The sequence below is a fragment of the Emydura macquarii genome, unplaced genomic scaffold (assembly GCF_026122565.2).
Source record: "Emydura macquarii macquarii isolate MOO-44397 ecotype Brisbane River unplaced genomic scaffold, CSIRO-AGI_Emac_v2 contig_527, whole genome shotgun sequence".
NCBI classification, from domain to species: domain Eukaryota; kingdom Metazoa; phylum Chordata; order Testudines; family Chelidae; genus Emydura; species Emydura macquarii.
This window is the reverse complement of record NW_027130664.1, coordinates 386,362-406,241: the sequence shown is the minus strand read 5'-3', so window position 1 is coordinate 406,241 and position 19,880 is coordinate 386,362. Positions and strand designations below refer to the sequence as shown.

Here is a 19,880-nt window from a genome sequence, read left to right as displayed (position 1 = left end):
ACCTCTGCTAGAAGCCTCGGTAACAAATTAAGTAGTTGCTCATTTATGAGCATAAATTCAATCTGATGGAATGATTCGCATGATTGGAATGTCAACATCAATTATAATAAACTATTTAGGAAGGATTGAGTGGGCAAAAGGGGAGAGCAAGTAGCACTCTACAAAAATGGCACGACCTGTTTCCGAGTCAGTGGTAACTCAGAAGAAAAGCACAAAATGGGGTATTAGCTGGTGTCTGCTGCAGAACACCAAATTCCACCAGGGAAGAGGATGACTATCTATGACATGAAAGGGGAAAAAACTGATCGGGGGAACTTCAATTTGAATGACATATGCAGGAGAGCTCATTCTGTCAGTACTAAAACAACCTTGGAATTTCTAAACATTATGGATCATTTCCTATCTCAAAAAGCATTGATAATGGGCTCTTCAGTCTTGCTGAGCAGGGTATAACATGATCCAATGGCTGGAAGTAGATGCTAGGCAAATTCAAACAGGAAATAATGCATAAATGTTTGGCAGGGAGGATAATTAACAACTGGAACAACTTACCAAGTGTTGTGGTGGAGTCTCCACTACTACTGACCATTTTTATCAGGATGGGATGTTTTTCTAAAAGATCTGCTTGGAATTATTTGGGGGCAGTTCTCTGGCCTGTGTTATGCAGGAGGTCAGACTAGAGGATCACAGTGGTCTCTTCTGGCCTTGGAATCTATGAATCTACATAGGGCACGGGGAAGTGGCATTTGCAAGGATAGCCCAGTCCCAAGCTGGCTTTTACAGACAGATGGACAAATTCCAGTGGCTTTACACCTCCTGGCCAGCTCGGGTCAGGATATGGGACCGAAGGGGCCCTTAGTGCAGCTGATTCCACTAACATTTCACACTCAGATCATCTGGAGATGAACAGCAGCAAGTGGAGTGACTGGACTGCCCGGATATGCCAAGGGAATTGATCAGGAGCCAGATGTATGGGGCACAAAGGGCATGCATGCCGAGCCAGTGACAAGTCCATGAATTCAGTACCTGGACAGCAGCTACACTGTCAGGTTATTTATCATCCATCCTCTAGGAGAGCAGAGAGGAGCTACAAGTAGTGTATGGCCCAAATGCAACCACTTCCCCACCCAATCTCCAGGTTGCCAAACTGATCTCACAGGGCTTGGTAGGTCAGTGCATAATGTCCAGGGCAGAGCTCTGGTCCTGGTCTCTCCCAAGCTGCAAAGGGAATGAGCTGTGTTGCTGCCCAGGAAGCTGAGGGTAGGTGATCAGGGCTGGAAATGGGGATTCTCTCCCGGACCCAAGCTGGGGCCAGTGGGGCAGGGGACAGACAGGTTACTCACTCAGATCCAGCTCCCACTTGCCCTAATCGGGATGCTGATGGCCGACACGGTGGTGTCTGGCTTTTCTGTGCTCAATCTTGGCTGCTCACTGTGTTGTGATAAGCTGCTGGCTGAGCAGCACTGGAGAAGGCAGATTAATGCTCCCAGCCCAAGCTCCTTAAATTGGAATCAGGACATGAAGATAACTCAATGTCACCCCATCCTCAGCTCTCACTAGCTCCCAGTGAAGCTGGGCTGTTCCTTTATCCTTCTGTGCGGTGACAGGGTGCTAAGTTAGGACACAGTCTGTCAGAGCCAGATGGTGCATTAGCAAAGAATCCTATGTGAGGACCTTCATGCATCTGTTTGGTCTCTCCTCCAGCCTCCATGAGAGACTTTTCCTGCCAAGCATGTCACCACGATCTAACTGGAAGATTCCACTTGATTTGTGACTTGCCCACTGGCTCCAGTGGGAGACAGCCCAATTCAGGTAACAGCCTCTGCTGTGTAGCTGGTAAAAGGAGAGAGAGGAAGAGAGAGAATACCTCAGCAACAGAACTGGTGGCCTATGCTGAGAGTTTGGATAAGGAAAGATCTTGATGGGATGGCTGCCTGCACAGGGATAGCTACAGTGCACCTACACTGAAAGTTCCTGACAGCCATCACTAATACAGTCACTACTAATACAGCCTGTGCGGGTGTGAGACATGCTCTGGCAAAGCCTCAAATACTCAGGCTCACTCCGCACAGACATTAATGAGCCTGGGACACTTTACAAACCTGGGTTTGTCCCAGCAACCTGGGCTTGAAGTCCCCTCTACTTTTCCTGTCCAACAAATTGGCCACTAGCCCCATCTCAAATCATGTCATATTTAGCACCTTCCCACCACAGAATATGAATCCTGAAATGATGAGGCTTTTTCAGAGGGGCCAGCACATGCTCCATTACCCTAGGGGACAGCAGCTGACCTCTCCAGTCCTCTTACAGCCAACCAGCCAGGCTGGAGGACCAGGAGCCCTGCTGAGGTGACCTCTGTAGCAATGCCAAGGCTGTTAGTTAGCACAGGGCAGCAACAAGATAATGCATAGGAAATCCATCAGAGGAATGCAGACAGGAGGTGCCCCACTGCTTGGAATGCTTCTACTCTCAGGAAGGAGTGCTGACAGGACAGCTGTGCAGTTTTGCAGTCCCTAGTCTGGTCTCCACCTTCTAATCTCATCAGAGTCACTCAGTAGGAATTCTGGAGCAGGAATGAGGTGGCAAGTGCTTATAGGTCAGATCCAGCTGCAGCCCTCCCCCCAGAAGCAGCCCTTGGCAGTGTTTTTGGGCACATTGGGCATTCAAGATTGGAGTGAGTTTCACAGCTGGAGGGGGGTAGAGCAGAGTAGATATCAAGATAGGTCCACTGCCCTCAAATGTCTTCTTTCTGGGACAAGGCGACTCCCAGTCTTCCTCTGCAGCAGCAGAGACTGCAGCGTTCAGAAAGAACCAATGTTACATTTACTACCCACTGCAACACAGAAGCTGAATCTCCAGGGAATTAGCAAAGAGCTGGGGGTTAATGTTCACATTTAGGCTAATGCCATATGCAACACACTTCCCCATCTCCTGGGGTGGGGAAGCAGAGCCTCAATCCCAGGGCACCAGAAGATGCCAAGACAGAGTCCCACTAGTCTGGATGCAGACCGGGAGGATGGCCAGGAAGTTTAATTCACTTCATATTTATTTTCACAAAGACTGTACAAAATTCATATAAAACTCTGGTGTGGGGATCGGCTCTGATGATGATCCAAAAAACAATTCCCATGCGATCCCACCAGCTTCATAACTTACAAGGAAATGGACGAGCTACAGCCAGCCAGGAGCCCTGGGGTATGTCCACTGGGGACGGCAGGGGGCGAGAATAGAAGACAAAGCAACACATGAACAGAGGTATTCACAGCATGGACATAAGAAGAGGCCCCCTCCCCTAGGAGTAATGGCAGCAGCAAGGGGTTGGGTCCATGGAGCTCAAAGGCAGATATAGAATACGGGCTATTTACACTATATCACATATTAACAGCCTTTACACAGTAACAAAAGGGTTCAGGGGCTGTTGGTTGGGTTTTGGGGGATTTTTTTGTATAAAAAAAAGCACCAAGTGTCTGAATAGAAATGACATAGGCCTCCACAGGGGCTAAAATCTGAGGACAGACTGGGCACCAGCAGCGTCACCGGCTGATGTCTCGGCTAGAGTCCCACACTTTTGTGCTTGGCTCTGTTTTCAGCATGTCGAAGTATGGGTGCTTGAGCGCCTCAGCCAGGGTGATGCGTTTCGACGGCTCATACTCCAGCATGCTCTCGATGAGGTCGAAGAGATGGTGGTGCTCCTCAGCCTCAGAGGTCAGGTATCTCTGGGGAAGTGAGGGGGAGAAGTCAGTGGAAGACACAGCATGCGCACCACCCTTGCAGCAGCACAGCTGGGAGCTCCCAACACAGTCCCTGGGGCAAAGAGCGCAGTCAGGGCTTGGGACCAAGGTGGCTCCAAAGCTGTGGAGCATTTTAATGAGTGTGTGTTGTCCAGTTCTCATTTCTCCTTCACAGGCACCTCCCCAAAGGTTTTTCACCCCCTCACTCCCCAACTCTCCTTCCCAGTCTTGTGGCTAAGCTCCCATCACTGCCTTTCCTACTTCCAGTCTCAATCTCCATCTCAGTTCCAGGTTTTATCAAGAAGCCATATGGACAGAGGCCTTTAGTGACTCCCATCAGGCCATGTTCACAGTCTTCCTGGCTACACAAATTCCACATTCACAGGAGTTGGGGCAGGTGTTAAGTGTTCCCATGGGAAGGGAGGGGTGACCAGTTGGCAGCACCTGCCTACCCCACTGCCCTGCCTTACCCGCAATGGTTTGCAGTTCTCGCGGACGTAGCGGCCTGCAGAGGTGTTCTCATCCCAGTCCAGGCGACCATGGTAGAAATATTTCTGCTTCCTGCCAAAGAAAGAGGTGACAGCAGAAGGGACTGAGCCATGGGGCCATAAGTGCAAGGAGCTGGTGGGGAGATGTCCTGCCTCAATAGAGACTCACCCACTTGGACAATGCGGTGCGGCATCCCAGGTATGCTCAGCCCCTCTGCTTCAGGGCAGAACAGCAGTGTAAAAAGAGAGCTGACTCAGTAAGCAACGTGAGCCTGAGTCTCACGTCAGCAAGAATTAACACAGGGAATTGAGGCAAGGACAGCAAATGGCAGGTCCTGCAGCATGCAGTAGCTCCCCCTCACCTGGTCTTTCGGATCATCCGGGAAGGAATTGGACCCAGGATCCTCTCCATCATGGCCAGATGCTCCCGGTTGTCATGAGTCTGGAAGAGACAGATTGGCTCAGCTCAAAGGGATGGCAGGAAGCACACACTGGCTCCTTCTGCACAGCTCTGGGAATTCTCCAGATCACTGGTGCTAAGATATCTCAGCCTAGTACTGCATCCACAGAATAAGCGTGGTTCCTGGAGATGCCCCCTGCCAGCCAATGCCCAGCACACCACTGACTGCAGCGCCAGAGGACACCCTGCTCCTCCCCTTACTACAGGGATAGGGAGAGCCCACTCCGAGGCCTGGAGGTCCCAAAACAACTGGGAAAGAGCCAGGATTTGCCTCCAGCAGCTTAGAGCTGGCTGGAGAGCAAGGATGCAAGTCTCACCTGGAACAGGGTGAAGCCCACATAATACTCGAAGACAATGCAGCCGATGCTCCACACGTCACAGGGCTGAGTCCAACCTAGTTCTAAGAAGCAGAGGGACAATTACCAGAAGGAAAGAACAATTGCTGTAGAAGATCTACAGACCTCCTTTTCTATAAGCAGCTGCCAAGCGACTAGAGACGCTCAAGGTGCCCACAGCCTGTACTGAAGTCAGGGCTCTGAGCTGTGCATCTGCTGGCACTTCCAGAAAAATAGCATGGCATGGGGGGCCAAGGGGCAAATACCCCATTGCTCAGCAGGCAGAGCCCATGGTAACCTACTGAGTGTGACCCCAGGAACCTAGGAGCAAATGTCCTGCATCCCCACACAGAGCCAGCAGTACCTACCAAGTATGACCTCTGGGGCTCGGTAGTGCCTGGTGGAGACAATCGTGCTATGATGCTCATGATCAAATGTTGCACTGCCAAAATCAACCACCCTGATGGCCGTGCTCTTCACACTCCGCTCATCTCGCTTCTTGGAGAGGGGGAGAGAAGGCACCAGTTACACAGGAGTTTCACCAGCGGCTTCAGACCCTTGCGCAGCATATTTAGACCTGGCACATGTCCTTCCACTCCTGCCCACCCACAGGCCCCAAGGCTGCTCTCACCAGCTCCTGGAACTCCCTAGGGCCACTGCTGTCTGTTTACAGAAAAAGATGCAGGCAACTCATGTGATAACTGGACCCTAAGCCGTACAGGAACCCTATTAGTGCCATCCCATCCACCTCCCAGGGGCAGGAGAACGACTCTGCAGAATAGTTCCTGATAGCACAATTCACTAGTGCTCTTCCCAGTCCAGCTGCAAGTGCTCCCACCAGGGAAATGGAAGCACCCCACCCTTCCTATCTGACTGTAGGCCAGGGGATGCCAGAAGACCCCATAGGAGGCCCTTCAGGCGAAAGCAGCCCCTTTACCTTTTCCAGGTTATAGGTGAGTTCATAATCTGAGTTCACAAAGAGGATGTTCTCAGGCTTGAGGTCCGTGTGAGTGAGTTTATTGTCATGCAGAACTGGGGAAGAAAACATGATCAGAGTCAGCATGGGCAGGGAAGGCTGCACAGCGAAACAAGGGCTAATGCCATCCATTAAACCCAACCGACTATTTTGCAGTGGTCAGTGAATGTGGTTTAAATTGTCAGACACTGCTCCAGCCCAGGGCACAAATGGAGTCAACACACAGAACTATGGAACATAGAAAGAGAGGGCACTCGGATCTGTGGCATTTCTCTGTCCCCATCCCTCATGATTACTGTTTTTGCAGAGCTGGGTAAAGGAGGCTGGGCTCACCCCAAAGCACCATTTTCCTCTACAGGTAGGTGGGAGGCCTTGGCCTTGGAATCTGAAGAAGGGAGTCCCTTCCAGTGATGCGTGCCCTGGCCTATCAAATGCAGAGCTGGCATAGGTGGGGCCCAGGGGATTTTCCCGCCCGGTCCTGTCACACAGATCTCCAGCTCAGAGTCAGGGAGAGGAGCAGCTGGCACTCACATTTCACAGCCTGGCACACCTGGTAGGCCATATGCCGCACTTGGTGGATGGGGTAGGGCAGGTAGTTGTTGTCTTTCAAGAAGTCAAAGGTGCTGAGCCCCAGCAGCTCAAAGGAGATGCACATGTGGCCATGGTAATCGAACCAGTCAAACATCTGCACACACAGGCTGTGAGGAGACATTCCCATTAGAGAGAATCCTAGTCAGCCCCCAACAGCCCTGCCCTGAGTTTGATTCGTCCATTCCAAATCCTACAATAGGGCTGGGTGTCTTCACAGAGTAGCCAAAGCTGACCCCAACCCCACAATGCTTTGAACAATGGACTCAGGTCCCCAGTGGGGCAGGTTGGGATGGCACTGCCTCCCCACGCACTGCCACAAGGCTGCCAGGTGGATCCCTAACAACTGGAGGGCACAGAGGCTAGGATAGCACTGGCTCCCTCAGCCCAGCACAGCAGGACACTCACTTCTTATTCTCCGGATCCTTCTCATTGATTTTCTCCAGCACGTTGATCTCCAGCCGAGCAGCCTCTTTATACTTCTCCACATTTTTTATGATCTTTAGAGCGACGCGTGCGCCACCCCTGGGGAAAGGCAGGAAGAAAGCAAGGTCACTGTATGTGAGCCCATGCCTGGTGGAAGGGGTGTCACGGACTAGCCAGGTCCAACAGAGATTTGGGCAACTTGGCCTTTGGCTGGATGGACAGCGCAAGCCGAGATGGTGGATTTTATCCCACTACAACAATTTTAAAACCCACCACCACATGGGATCAGTGTTGGGTCCCTACTGAGCCACACCAGATTTTAACTGGAATCCAGGCATGACAGGACTTTTCTCACCACAAAAGCTCCAGCCTTTACACATACGTTCAGCTGGTTATCCACCCACCACACAAGCCCAGCAAGTATGCCTACCTCCGGTGATCCACGCACTGCACCACTCTGCCAAACGTGCCTTCCCCTAAGGTGCTGATCATCTCATCTGAGAGGGAGAGAGAGAGAAGGGGACGTAAGGGAGTGAGCAGGACCTGAGTGCAGCGCGTACAACAAGGCGAAGGAGAATGCATTGCAACACCTAGCCTGCACACAGCTTGAGACCCCAGCGCAGCAGAAGGCTGACACCGGCTACCCAAGGCAACTGCCCTAGTTCCCTGGCACTTTGGGAACAATGCGAAATATAAAATTAATCTCTTTAACGAAAGGGGAGGAGGGAGGGAAAGGGTTTCTCTTTAAAAAACAATGAAAATAAAACAACAGAAAGATAAGACAGATCTGCGACTGCGATGGGAGCTTAACTAGAGAGCTAAATTATGTTACGATTCGGCTGTACATCTTTCTTGTAGCCAGTCGCCGACGCGATAGATCAGATGCCCCTCGTCGTCGTCCTCCACACTCTTGGCCCTTCTGCTGCTCTGTCGACTCCGCTGCTGGCCCAGGCAGACAGGGAATTCATCATTCACCAGCCAATCAGATTTTCAAACCAGCGCAGCAGCCAGCGTCACGCATTGGTTGGTTTGGAAATTCACATGGTTGTTTGAGGAGGGGTTGCAGGAGGAGATTCCCAGCCAATTCATACGGCACAGAGGAATATATAACGATAGGGATATTGCAAGGGAACATGTCAAGATACAACACACTAGCTCAGAAAAGAAAAAAAACAGTTTGCTTTTCTTTGTAGCAAAAAAAAAAAGAAAAAAACCTACAAACAGCCCCACCCGAACCAGTGAAAGAGCGGAGACCAGAACAGGGGCTAACGGAGAGGGACGGTGAGGGGGGCCAGCTGCTCTCACTCCTATGGGGCTTTGGAGAGGAGAAGTGCTGACATTCAGGTCCTGGATCAATGCCAAGAGAGCACACGGCGACACGGCTCTCCAGCCAAGTGTTCGGTGACCACAGGGAGGGGCTCACATCAGCCCCCAAGGAAAGGCAGCAGCAGGTGGAGTGCTGGGAAATCCATCACAAGCAAAGGGCCAAGCTGCCCTACACAGACATCCCCACCCTTTTCCAACAGCCCCAGCAATGGCCTTCCCCACCCCAACACAGAGAAGGAAGAACTACGAGGTTTACAAAGCACAACGCTGCATCCAGAACCAGACAGACCTTGTGAGTAACTGCCCCAGGGGCAAATCAGAGACCACCTCATCTGGCCTCCCCTAAAGAAACTGGTCCTGGGGGGACTAATCCCCCAGAGAAAAGGAGCACAAAGGGGAATGGGCACAGCCTAGGACAAGGTCAGATGAGAGACTTGCACCAGAGAAGAGAGAGTTCCTCCTTTCAGTTCTTCTTCAGCTAAGTAACCCCACACTTGGGAGCAAACAGCCAGCAGCCTGGGGGCCCCACCACCAACCCAGGACCCACATCCTAGTCCTGGAACAGCCCCAGGACACCAAGTGGAGACGGAGTATCCTGGCCCTGGGCCTAAAGAAAATGGAAGGCAAGCAGCAGCGTAGGCAAGAGGAAGAAGTCTGGGGACCCTGCGCTGGAGCCTGCTGCCTCCTTCTGAACTGATTGTTCCACATGCCGAACTGTTTTGTCAGAGTCCCCTGCACAACATCTGAAGTAGCCAGGGCCCACCCAACAGGAGCCAAGGGATGGGAGTACTGCTCAGACACAAGAACTGAGCCACACAGGTAACAGGCCTCCTGCCTCATCGACACTTCAGTGGAGATGCCAGCCACCAGGGCCTGCAGGGGCCAGTCCTTCAGTCACAGTGATACTGAGCTCTTTGCGGCAGGGCCATCTTATCACTTGCATGCTGCCCAGCACAGACACCTTGTTGCTTGGTTGCAGCCTCTAACTGTACTGTAATACAGACAACACACAACAACAGCAGCAGCACCCCCACAGGGGACACAAGAGGTGAGGGCTGCACAGACCCACATGGGCTGCACTGGGCCCCGGGGGCGAACAGCTCCTCTCCTGGCTTCTCCTACTGCCTCTCCAAGGAGGTGCTTGAAAGCTGCCTGGGCCCATCAGGCACAGGGCAGCCGTTGCACTGGCGCATCAGGACGGTGGACAGGAGCTGCTGCCTGCACTAAGTGTTTTCTAGGCATTTCTCAAGCTGAATCTGAGACTGTAAGAAAGTAAGTGAGTGTCCTACTTACCAAGCGTGCAACCTGGGAGAGAAAGGTTACAGGGAAAGCTATGGAGAGGCAGGGTACTCACCGATGAAGAGCGGCTAAAGGACCGGCTGCGGCGCCGTCTCCGCCTGTGCTTATTGCGCCGGCTGCTTTTGCAGCTCCGGTAGCTGCCATCATGGTCCCGGGAGCGCCGGTACTCGTAAGAGTGGCGGTACTCAGCATCATAGTAGGCTTCTCCTCGCTCGTGGCTGTAGTCGTTCCGCCTGTAGCTGTCACAGTAGCGCCTGTCATAGGCTCTCCTGTCCGAAGAGTGGTCGTCATAACTGGGATGAAGAAGCAGAGTAATTGGAACATGACTGGGGCCCAGCTGGGAAGCAACAGCAGCGAGCCCCAGCTGTCTGAGCAGATGAAGGGTTTGGGGTTTCATGTTGGACAGGGGGGAGAAGAGCAGCAAACTGGTCTGGCCAGGGTGACAGGAGGTCAGGCTCTAGCACTATAGTGACTGCTCACATGCTCCACGCCACAGCCCCACTGGCAAGCGTCATCCAGACACCATCCCACCCGTTGGCATCCGCATGCTTCCCCTCAGAGCGACTAGTGGAGGAAAGCTGGCAGGCGGCAGCTGGTCAGACTTTCCTCCAAACTGGGACACAAGGGCAGCCATGCCAACTTGCCAGGCCCCACAGCTGGCAGAAATGGAGGTGACTACAGCCAGGTCCCAGCCAGCCCCGAGCACTCACCTCCTGGAGCGAACGTGGTAACTGTCTTCCCGCCGGTGCCGCCGGTCACGCTCACTGCTGCTTGACCGGGAACGTGTCCGCCGCCTCTTGTGCTTGCGACTTCTGTAGCACTCGTGATAGCTGCCTCGGCTGCTGCGCTCCGATGAGCGGTACCTTCTGGAGTGAGGCATCTGCAAGAAGAGGAGAGGGCATAAATACCAGGGGACCTCCAGGGAGTCTGACTCAGTGAGAGCCTGAGTGGAACTGACCCCGGACAAGCATCACATGGAGCAGCAAGCATGAGAAATTGTCCAAAGAGTAATGGGTCAGAAACCAGCCCCTTCCCCCATACTCATTGGGAAGGGGCAACAAAGCCCACAGACAGGGCCATCTCAGTCCGACAATACAGGAGCTGCTATTTCACCAGCACATCTCCCAGAGACCCATTCAGTCCAAAGACAGCTAGCAACGCCAGCTTCTGCTTAATCAGAAGAACACGAGCACAAGCCCTGCCTGACTGGGGTACAGCTGGACTGTGCTAAGGGCTGTGGAACCACACACTAAATAGAGATGAAGTCTCCAACTCCAGACTTAGTTGCCAGTGAGCTCTGCGCCCTAAAGAGCTCCTGGGTAAGTCTGACACAGGGCAAGGCTCTGCAGCATGTAGTCAGAATGCATTACAAGGCCAGCAGGGCCCCAGGAGAGAGAGTGAGGAAGGAAAGGAGCTGGCTAGTCGCTGAAACCATCTCAGTTCACCCCCACTGCCCATTTTGTACTGAAATTGTGTTTTCCTGACCGGCTCTGTGGGGAGGATTGTTCCAGGTGTGTGTGCAAGGAGATGGAGGGTGGGGGGAAAGAATGAAATTGGTTGCAGGAGACAGCACTCAGTTAAGAGGCACCCAGGGAGAATGCATAGAGTGGACTGAGCAGAGAAGCGGACAAGGGCAGCAGGAGGGAGAGCTCTGGAGAGAAGCCAGTGCAGAGTCAGTTGGGTGAGACACTAACGGAGCAGCGAGAGGGGAAGACAAGACTGTCAGCCATGTTCTGAGCAGGCTACACAGGACAGGCAAGTTGCAAGGTGACACTGCAGGGGGTCAAGGGCAGAGATGAAGCAGGCTCAGTGCAGGGTGTGGGTGAGACCAGGGACAGAGAGTGTTCAGAATCCTCAGCTCTAGATGGGACATGAACATCCACCTAGATTTGTTTTCACTTTGATCCGTTTTGTTTCCGAGTTTACATTTCCGTTCTGTCTCCCCGGAACAAATGACGAGAGCAGGGCTCAGTTAAATGCCATGCAGGGACACTGCTTTTGTCCAGTGGAATTCAGAAATACCTACAATGGAAAGGCCTCTCTCACTCAGATTGAGAGGGACAATTTCCTTTCTGGGCCTACACCCCCCCCCATTTATCCAGCACACCACATCAGCAGCCCCAGGAAGTTAAACCCACCCTCTGGCCTCAAAAAAATCTGTCAGCTCTATGTTAGTGGACAGTTCATAAAAACAGGAGGGGGCGCTCTTATTAGCACCCTCAGCATCTCCTGCTTTCTCTAGTCAGTCTCTCTTAGTGAGGGCAGCTCAGGGTGAGCTGCCTGGTGCACCTGGAGGGAGCTTTCTCAAATGCTGCCTGCACAGGGTGGGTTACAAAAGTTACAGGCGCTCAATGAGCCCCTAAGTGTTCTCTGGAAGGGACAAAGCCCCAGGGACACATCAGTGATGGGCCTAGGTGCTGCAGAACTGGAAAAGAGGAAGGATACAAGCAAGTCCAGGGATCACAACTTTTTTCTTGATTCTGGGCATGGGGTGGGAAGTTCTGGACACATAGGGCAAGGTCAGAGTCATGCCCTCTGAGGAAGGGGGCCAGGACTAGCCAGCTCCATAGCAACATGGCCAAGCACATTGCTCCCATGAAGTAAGCCTGGTTCCATCAGATGAGCTCAACAGTAGAAGGAAAGGGTAGGGACAAAGGGTAGGAGGAGAGGATACCTGGCCTGCTCACTTGTGTGTCTGAACTGACTGGGGTGGAGGCCTCTATCCAAGTGTACCAGAGGAAGTCTGTGCTGGAGCAGACATCCCTAAGCTGATGCACACAGACCCTCTGGTGGCAGGATCCATACTGCTCTCTCTCTCCTTAGCAGAGTGCCTTTTCCCAGTAGAAGGGGCTGTATTGCTCCCCACCCCCAATAAAAGAGCCTCTGGCCACTGCAACTCCAGTGGCAGCATCTGTACATTTCACCCCCAATCACTCCTTCATTTCCTACTGAGAAACAGCCAAAACACTCTGGAGCCCTGCCCCTTCCAAGATCTAGAAAAGCAAAGCCACAGGGAGAGGAAGGAGGCGTCTCAGAGCTCTGGGTGCTGCTGGCATCTGGCCCAAACTCCTAGTGAAAGCAGGCTAGCTCCAAGGGGAACCTTCTCGGGATATTGGTGTGCAATACAGCAGCGAGCATGCCACATGGGACTTGTGCAGCAAGGAAATCACATGCCCTTTTGGGCGTGCAGATGCATTCCCAGGGTAGGACAATTAACATACTAACACTGTGCACTTCCTTGGTGCCTTCTTTGCTCTCTGGCTCTCAAATATTTAACTAGTTAAGTCTCACATGCCCCCCACCTCCCAAATGCAGGCAATAATAATCTCCATTTCACAAATGGAGAAACTGGAGCTTTTGGGGGGAGGAATGAATTCCTTAATCAGGTTGTAGAGCGACTCACAGGCAGAACCCTGAAGTTCTCAGTTCCCTCTGCTCCAACCAACAGATTGCACTCCCCCCTCAGAGCCACAAGGAGAGCCAGGTCCCCTGTCCCCCACACACTTACTATCACCTCTAGATACCTCTGGCTCTGAAATATTCATTAGTAATTAATTGCTCTGGCCTGGTCTCCCCTGTCAGCATGTGAAATTAGAGCTCCCATCACCCACTGCCTCTCACTCACATAACTTATTCATTCCAAGATGCACTAGTGCACCTGGCTCATTTCTTGTACTTGCAGCTTCACCAATACTGAAAGCAGGTGCACAGGTTTCTGGTCAAAGGTGGTTGAGTAAGTGAGCGAAGATGGAGGGCAATGCCAGGCCTCCCTGGGCAATCCAGGGCTCCCTCCCTGCTGGGTAGTTTGGACTGCAAACACTTCAGGCTCTGAAGCCAGGATAACTTCAAAAGCTGCTGCACCCATTTCATGGACAGTAGAGAAATTTCTGATCCTCAGTTAGAAATCAGCAGTTCTGAGCTTCGTGCTGGCAGCTATTCAGATACCAAGCAATGCTCACTACAGGAGACCAGATCCAAGACTGTCACATACTTGTATCCAGCTTCACTGCTGGCTCATGGTTACTGTGCAGCAGTGGGGCGTCCTACGAAAATGGCAGCAGCCAGCAGAAGCTGATGCTCCTACTTGGAAAGGGGGTGCCGCTCACAGTGACTGATTCTGAGCTAGCACGTCATATTCCGACTCTCAGTCCAGTTATAAAAACTGGCAGAGAGATTCAAATGGAAACAGCAACTGACTGCTCCTGACGGCAGTCCTTCCAGGGAGTAATGCCACCACTGTGGGCATTTATACTGGGCTTTCCAAACACCGATCCATTAATCCAGATACCCCAGCAGACAGGAAAATGTCAGGATTCACATCTACAGACAAAGAAGCAGAGGCACAGGAAGGAGAAGGAGATTTGCCAAGGGCACAAATCAAGTGAGAGCTGGAACTAGAGCCCTGGAATCCTGGCACCCAGACCTCTGCTCTGCTCCCACTCCCAACCGGCAGCGAGCTCTGCTCCATGCTCCACCTGGTCCCAGAAGCCCTTCATCCCGCATCAGGCTGCGAAGCGACCCAGATCACATGAACACTGAGCAGCCAGGGGTGAGGTAAAGCTGCTGGGTGTGTGAGTACCACTGGGACAGGGTGGGCTGCTCAGAGACAGACCGTAGGGAGCACCAGCACTTGGGCACCACTATCTTCAGCCCCGACACTGGGGGAGGAGGAGAAATGGGGCCCCAGCACCCCACCAGTGACCACCTGAGCCAGCACCTGATCCTCTTCCTGTCTGGGGGCAGCAATTGGAGCGGAGAAAGACAGCAGCAGCAAGGACAGCTAGAGACAGCCACCCTGAGCCTCCCCCCAACTGCCACCCCCCGCTTCCCCTCAGCGCTGCCACCCCCCCCCCGCGTCCCCTCAGCGCTGCCAGGCCCCCCCACACTGCCAAACCCCCCCTCAGCACTGCCGCGCTGCCAGGCCGCCCGCCCCTCCCCCGCCAGCGAGCCGAGGCCCCGGCCCGCACCCTCCTCGCAGCCAGCCCGGTGCGCTTGTCCCACAGGAAGTCCGTGTTGGCGGCCGTGGGCCCCCGGGGATCCCGGGCCCCGCTCCGGCTCCTCGGGCTCCGGGCCCCGCGCCGGGCCCGCCTCCGCTCCGCTCCGCTCCCTGCGGATCCGGGAGCCTTTCCGACCAGGCCGCGCGCGCTCCCGAGTCCGCGGGGGCGCGCCCGCACAGCGACCTACACGGAGTCCCGCCCCTACGGCGTACGACCTAAGTGACGAGCCCGCCCCGTCCCCGTGACGTCACACAGATGGCCCCGCCCTCTGGACACGTGATGATGATGGACGTTTGTGAAGGGGATTGCACGGGCCTCGTGCTGCCCCGCTACAGCCCCGGCTCCAGCCCCACCGCCCTGCACCCGGCCTCCCCGCTGCGGTCCCGCACCTGGCCGCCTTACAGCGCCCCCCCCCACCCCCCGGCCTCCTTACAGCGCCCCCCCACCCCCCGGCCTCCTTACAGCCCCACCACCCCATCTCCTGTTCCAGCCCCCGCAGACCCCTCGTCTTGGCCCCCCCCCCCCCCCCCCGAGAGCTGCGGCCAGTGAGACCCTGTACCACTGGATGACAGGCAGAGCTGGCCCCTGCCACTATCCAAGGCTGGCCCCTGCCAGGACCAAACACAAGCAGACAGAGAACCCAGTGCACACCGCCAGGAATGAGCCAGGGCTTTCCGCCGAGAACCAATGGGAAATAGGTACATTAGCAGCGAACCCGCTCGGCCCCCAGCAACCCACCCTCTTCGGGGGTGAAGAAAACAAGATGGCAGATGGAGACAGGGGTGCAGGCAGAGCAGGCCGTGTTGTGACCTCCCACAACGGCTGCTTCTGCCTGTGGAGCGGGCACCAGGCACCATTCGGGGCCAGCTGGATTAATAGCCGAGAGTCCTTAGACCCAGACGAAGCTGTGGGGCCCTGGTGTCACAGGAAACGAGCCCAGCTCACCCGCGGCAGTCAGCGTTCAGCCACAGCCACACTGGAATTCTCAGCGATACTGTTTTAAAAAGGAAACAAACCGCTTGAATGGAGTATTTGTCCTGTTTATTCATCAGCCAATAACAATTTCCATGGGGCTCACTCAAGCCTCAGAGAGGCTCCCTTCCCTTATCACCACAGGGACCAAAATAAATTCCGCCATTCTCTGCACTAGGTACAGTGCCAGCTACCAGACAACTCCCAGCTCACTTCCCAAGGGCTGCACATGTGGGAAGACGTTTTCGATGCTTGGATAATTCATTGATGTTCTCCATCCATGAGCACTATGGGGGAGAGGAAGCAGATTAGAGCCACAGAGCTTAGTCTGCCTAACAAAGTGCCATGCGAACCCAGCAAGAACAACCCACAAAAGCTCACAGACCAATGTGAACACCTCCAGTGTCATACAGATTCAGCCCTGGAAGAGCAGAGTGAGGAATGAGAGGCACACAGCACAGGTGGGCTTGGAAGAGGCAGTACAAGCCTGTGGGCTTCCTAAACAAAGCAGGTGATTTGGATAGCTGACCTGCAGTTTTCCATCTACATTTTATACCCTATTAGGGTTGAACCTCTGGCCTCTCCAGAGTCGATGGCAGAGACTCTTTTTCTCCCCCTTTTCACAAAAGCAGACTGAGCTAAGGCAAGAAAAGTCTGCTCTAGTCTGTGGTCCTTATTTCCACTCAGCATTAGGGTTGGGTGAAGTCCCAACACACAGCCTACGTCTTCACCGCCGTCAGATCGACTTATCTGGATCGACTGAGTGGTCAGTGAAGACCTGCTCAGTCGAGCCAGAAGTCGACGTGTTAAGACCACTTTCTCAGTGCAGTGAACGTGGCACGCAGAAGAGGAGCAGAGAAGTCGATGGCAATTACGCAAGTTTTTTTGCATAATTTGCGTAACGCTGGTTGACTGCCGCTGAATCTCCGAGGCAAGTGAAGACAAGTCCCCAGTCTCTTACTCTCCCTCATCTGCAGCTGGCATCGTCGGTCCAAACCCTCCCCGCAGAAGAATAGACTGGAATCTAACTTTCAAGATATGCAAAATGTGGGTTTAGGCCACTTGTCAGAACCACGAAGGAATACAGGGTGCTGGAATGATCCAGTCAGACAAACAGCCAGCGCTTATGGAGAAGAAAACCAATTGCATCTCTCTCCATGGATAAGAGTCAAATTTGGGGGCAGCTGAGACTGAGTAACTTGCAGTAGCATTTGCATCAGCAAAGAACTCTACAAACTAACCCCAGAGTCCCCTAGCAGGCAGGTCAGGAACAGTGATTTAGTTTAGTTTAAACAATGAGAGTCCTGTAGCACTTTAAAGACTAACAAATTTAATTTCTGCAGGCATTAGCTTTCGTGGGCTGTAACCCACGTCGTCAGATGTAAGGAATAGAAATCAGATGACAGGTCTATATACATATCCAAGGGTAAGGAACAACAATGGGGAGGGTAGATATGAGCAAAGTCCATTCAGTTAGAGGAGTTGAGGCCTATTCACAACCATTGATTAGGGGGCGAGAATGTGTGAACAGTGACAATTCCTTCTTGTAATGAGAGAACCATTCCAAGTCCCGATTCAGACCCAGTCTGATTGTGTCAAGTTTAATTTAGTTTAGTTTAGCAAACTCCGACTCTGGTGCAGAGAAGCAGAGTGATTTGTCCAGGATCACAAAGTAAGTAGTGGCAGAATCAGGAGAGGGCAGCAGGACAGGTAATTACATCCCTGCCCTAGCTGGCGCCAGCTGGCATCAGCCCCGGCCCAGCACACCTGGCAGAACCTGCTCTCATGAGGCGCAAGGCAGGGTTAGACTGCACATGGTGCATCGCCTGCCCAGGGCTGATCTGCATGGCCCTGAGCAGGGCCAAGGGGGGACTCATGGGAGGTGGGGTTTGCACAGGCTGCCCCAACCTGGGGAAAGGCGGGGGAGGCAGCAGGAAGCTCCTCACCAGGCTCCTGTTGACGCTGAGGAGGGTGGCCTGGTACTGGGTCAGCGCCTGCAGGTTCTGGGCCAATCTTCCCAGCTCCTGCGACAGCTCAGCCACGGCATCTTCGAAGGCTGCAAGGCACAGGTCAGGAATGCTGCGGGAGCAGGAGGGGGACCCGGACCCGGACCCTTGCACCTGCCCTGTGCGGGGAGACCCCGTCACCGCCCTCCGGCCCCCTCAGTGTGTGCGGGCCGGGGCACGGGCACCAACACCGTCCCCCCCCCCCCCCGTGCGGGGCACGCTCCCATCCACCGCCCCCCCCCTGCGCGGGGCACGCTCCCATCCACCGCCCCCCCCCCCTGCGCGGGGCACGCTCCCATCCCCCGCCCCCTGCGCGGGGCACGCTCCCATCCACCGCCCCCCCCCGCGCGGGGCACGCTCCCATCCACCGCCCCCCCCCGGCGCGGGGCACGCTCCCATCCACCGCCCCCCCCCTGCGCGGGGCACGCCCCCCCCGCAGCAGCCGCACCCGCGCAAACCCCGTTGTCGGAGCTCGGCTGCTCACAAAGCGCTTTGCCCGGGGGGGGGGCCGGCGCCCGGCTCCCGTCCCCCCGCCCTCACCTCTCAGCCCCGCCCCGGGGCCCCCGGGCTCCATCCCCGCCCCCGCCGAGCCCCAGCCGCGCTCTGCCGCTGCGCAAGCAAAGGAAGGCGAGAGCAGCAAGTGAGCGACACCCCCCCCCAGCCCCGCCCCCCACGGGCCAGCCGTGACGTGCCCTGGGAACCCGCCTTACTCACACACACACACACACACACACGGGCCGGCTGTGACCCCGCCCTGGGACAGCCCCGCCCCGCCCCTGCGCGCGCGCGCACACACACACACACGCGCACCCCGCCCCGCCGACACTGCCCTGGGACCCCCCCACACACCCTCCGTCAGGGCCAGGCTGACCCCGCCCTGGCCTGGCCTGGGCCCAGCTCCCCACCCCCACGCCGGCTCCAGGGCCCTGGCTCCTGGGGGGGCTGGTGCTGTGTAGCTAGGGAGAACCTTTTGGGGCCCCCAGCCCCGTATGTCCCAGGGGCTGCTGCCCCCTTCACCCCCAGGGGCTGCCCCAGCCTTGTGGGGTGCCATGCTCCCTCTGCCACCCGGACCCGGACGCCATGGGAGAGGCGGCTGGGAGCTGGGCCTGGGCAGGCAGCCATGGAGACCTGCCTTGTCCTGCAGTTCGGGGCCCCTGCTCCCACTGAGCTCAGGGCACTGCCAGGGGTGGGCCATGGCTCCCGGCCTAGATGGGCGCCGGCAGCCTCCTCTTCTCGTGCTTGGCGGGGCAGCGAGCACAGGGGGCTGGGCTGGGCTGTTCAGGCTCTGCCCCCCAGGAGCCCTGGGCTGGCCTCTCCTGGGTTACTCCTGCAGCCTGTGCTGTTCCTGGAGGTCAGGCTGGGGGGCGGGTGGTCCGAAGAGGATTCCCCACTTCGGAGCTCGTTCGTGCTACTGCTGGGCCTGTGCACCTGCACAGGAGCAGGGACAGGCTGGCCGGCAGCAGGTGCTTTAGGGAAGCTGAGTCCTAGACCTTTTTTTCTGCTGTGAAGTAGGGTGGCAGCTTAGAAAAGGCAAAGAAACTGTCCAGAATGATGGGGTCTAAATGAGCTGTTACCACACGAGACAGATCTTGGCGTCATCGTGGATCGCTCTCTGAAAACATCCCCTCCATGTGCAGCGGCGGCCAAAAAAGTGAGCGGGATGTTAGGAATCATGAGGAAAGGGACAGATAATAAGAGAACATAGATCACAATGCCGCTATATCAGTCCATGCTTTGCCCACACCTTGGATACCGCCTGCAGTTCTGGTCACCCCAGCTAAAAAAAGAGAGACTTTAGAATTGGAAAAGGTGCAGAGAAGGACACAAAAAGGATGAGGGGTATGGAACAGCTTCCATATGGCAGTTCTTCTCAAACAGCTTCCATATGGCAGTTCCTCTCAAACTTCTTTGATCGTGCCCCCCTTCTTTGTGTCTGGAGTAGTTTACGCCCCCTCCCCTGCCACACAATGACATGTACCCATAAAAAAAACCAACATGCAACTCTCACTAAATATGAAAAGCAGCAAGGCATTGATTGAAACAGAGACCACGAGCCATTGTAATAAGAGCAAAAGCAAAACTGCCCTGACTGATGCATGCTTCATAGCAAACAGATTAAAGTATAGATGGCGACGACTCTGTATAATGCTGTGCAGGCTTAACAGAAATCCGTCCAAATGCAGTGCCACCTCCAGTCCAATGCACAGAACCAGCTGAGGACCTGATCTGTCTGGAGGGAGCAGCTTGGCCAGTTATTCATGGTGGTGAGTAAAATG

At 54.8% G+C, this 19,880-nt stretch overlaps 1 protein-coding gene across 6 annotated transcripts; it reads right to left on the bottom strand.

Moving 5' to 3' along the window:
• Positions 1-1,850: 1,850 nt before the first annotated feature.
• CLK2 (CDC like kinase 2) lies at positions 1,851-14,813 on the bottom strand. 6 transcript variants are annotated; one of them, XM_067539175.1, is made up of 13 exons: positions 14,597-14,813; positions 10,340-10,509; positions 9,685-9,922; positions 7,850-7,946; positions 7,435-7,501; positions 6,987-7,103; positions 6,522-6,688; positions 5,952-6,046; positions 5,383-5,509; positions 4,997-5,079; positions 4,582-4,661; positions 4,202-4,292; positions 1,851-3,716 (listed from the first exon to the last, which is right to left on the bottom strand). In XM_067539175.1, the coding sequence occupies exons 2-13, from the start codon at positions 10,507-10,509 to the stop codon at positions 3,534-3,536; spliced, it is 1,515 nt and encodes a 504-aa protein (XP_067395276.1). In that variant the 5' UTR covers positions 14,597-14,813; the 3' UTR covers positions 1,851-3,533. The 6 variants fall into 6 exon arrangements, with proteins under 6 accessions (XP_067395276.1, XP_067395277.1, XP_067395273.1 ...); XM_067539176.1 differs by having other exon boundaries at positions 7,850-7,943; XM_067539172.1 differs by having other exon boundaries at positions 2,167-3,716; positions 5,383-5,512; positions 10,340-13,949.
• Between the last annotated feature and the right edge of the window lie 5,067 nt (positions 14,814-19,880).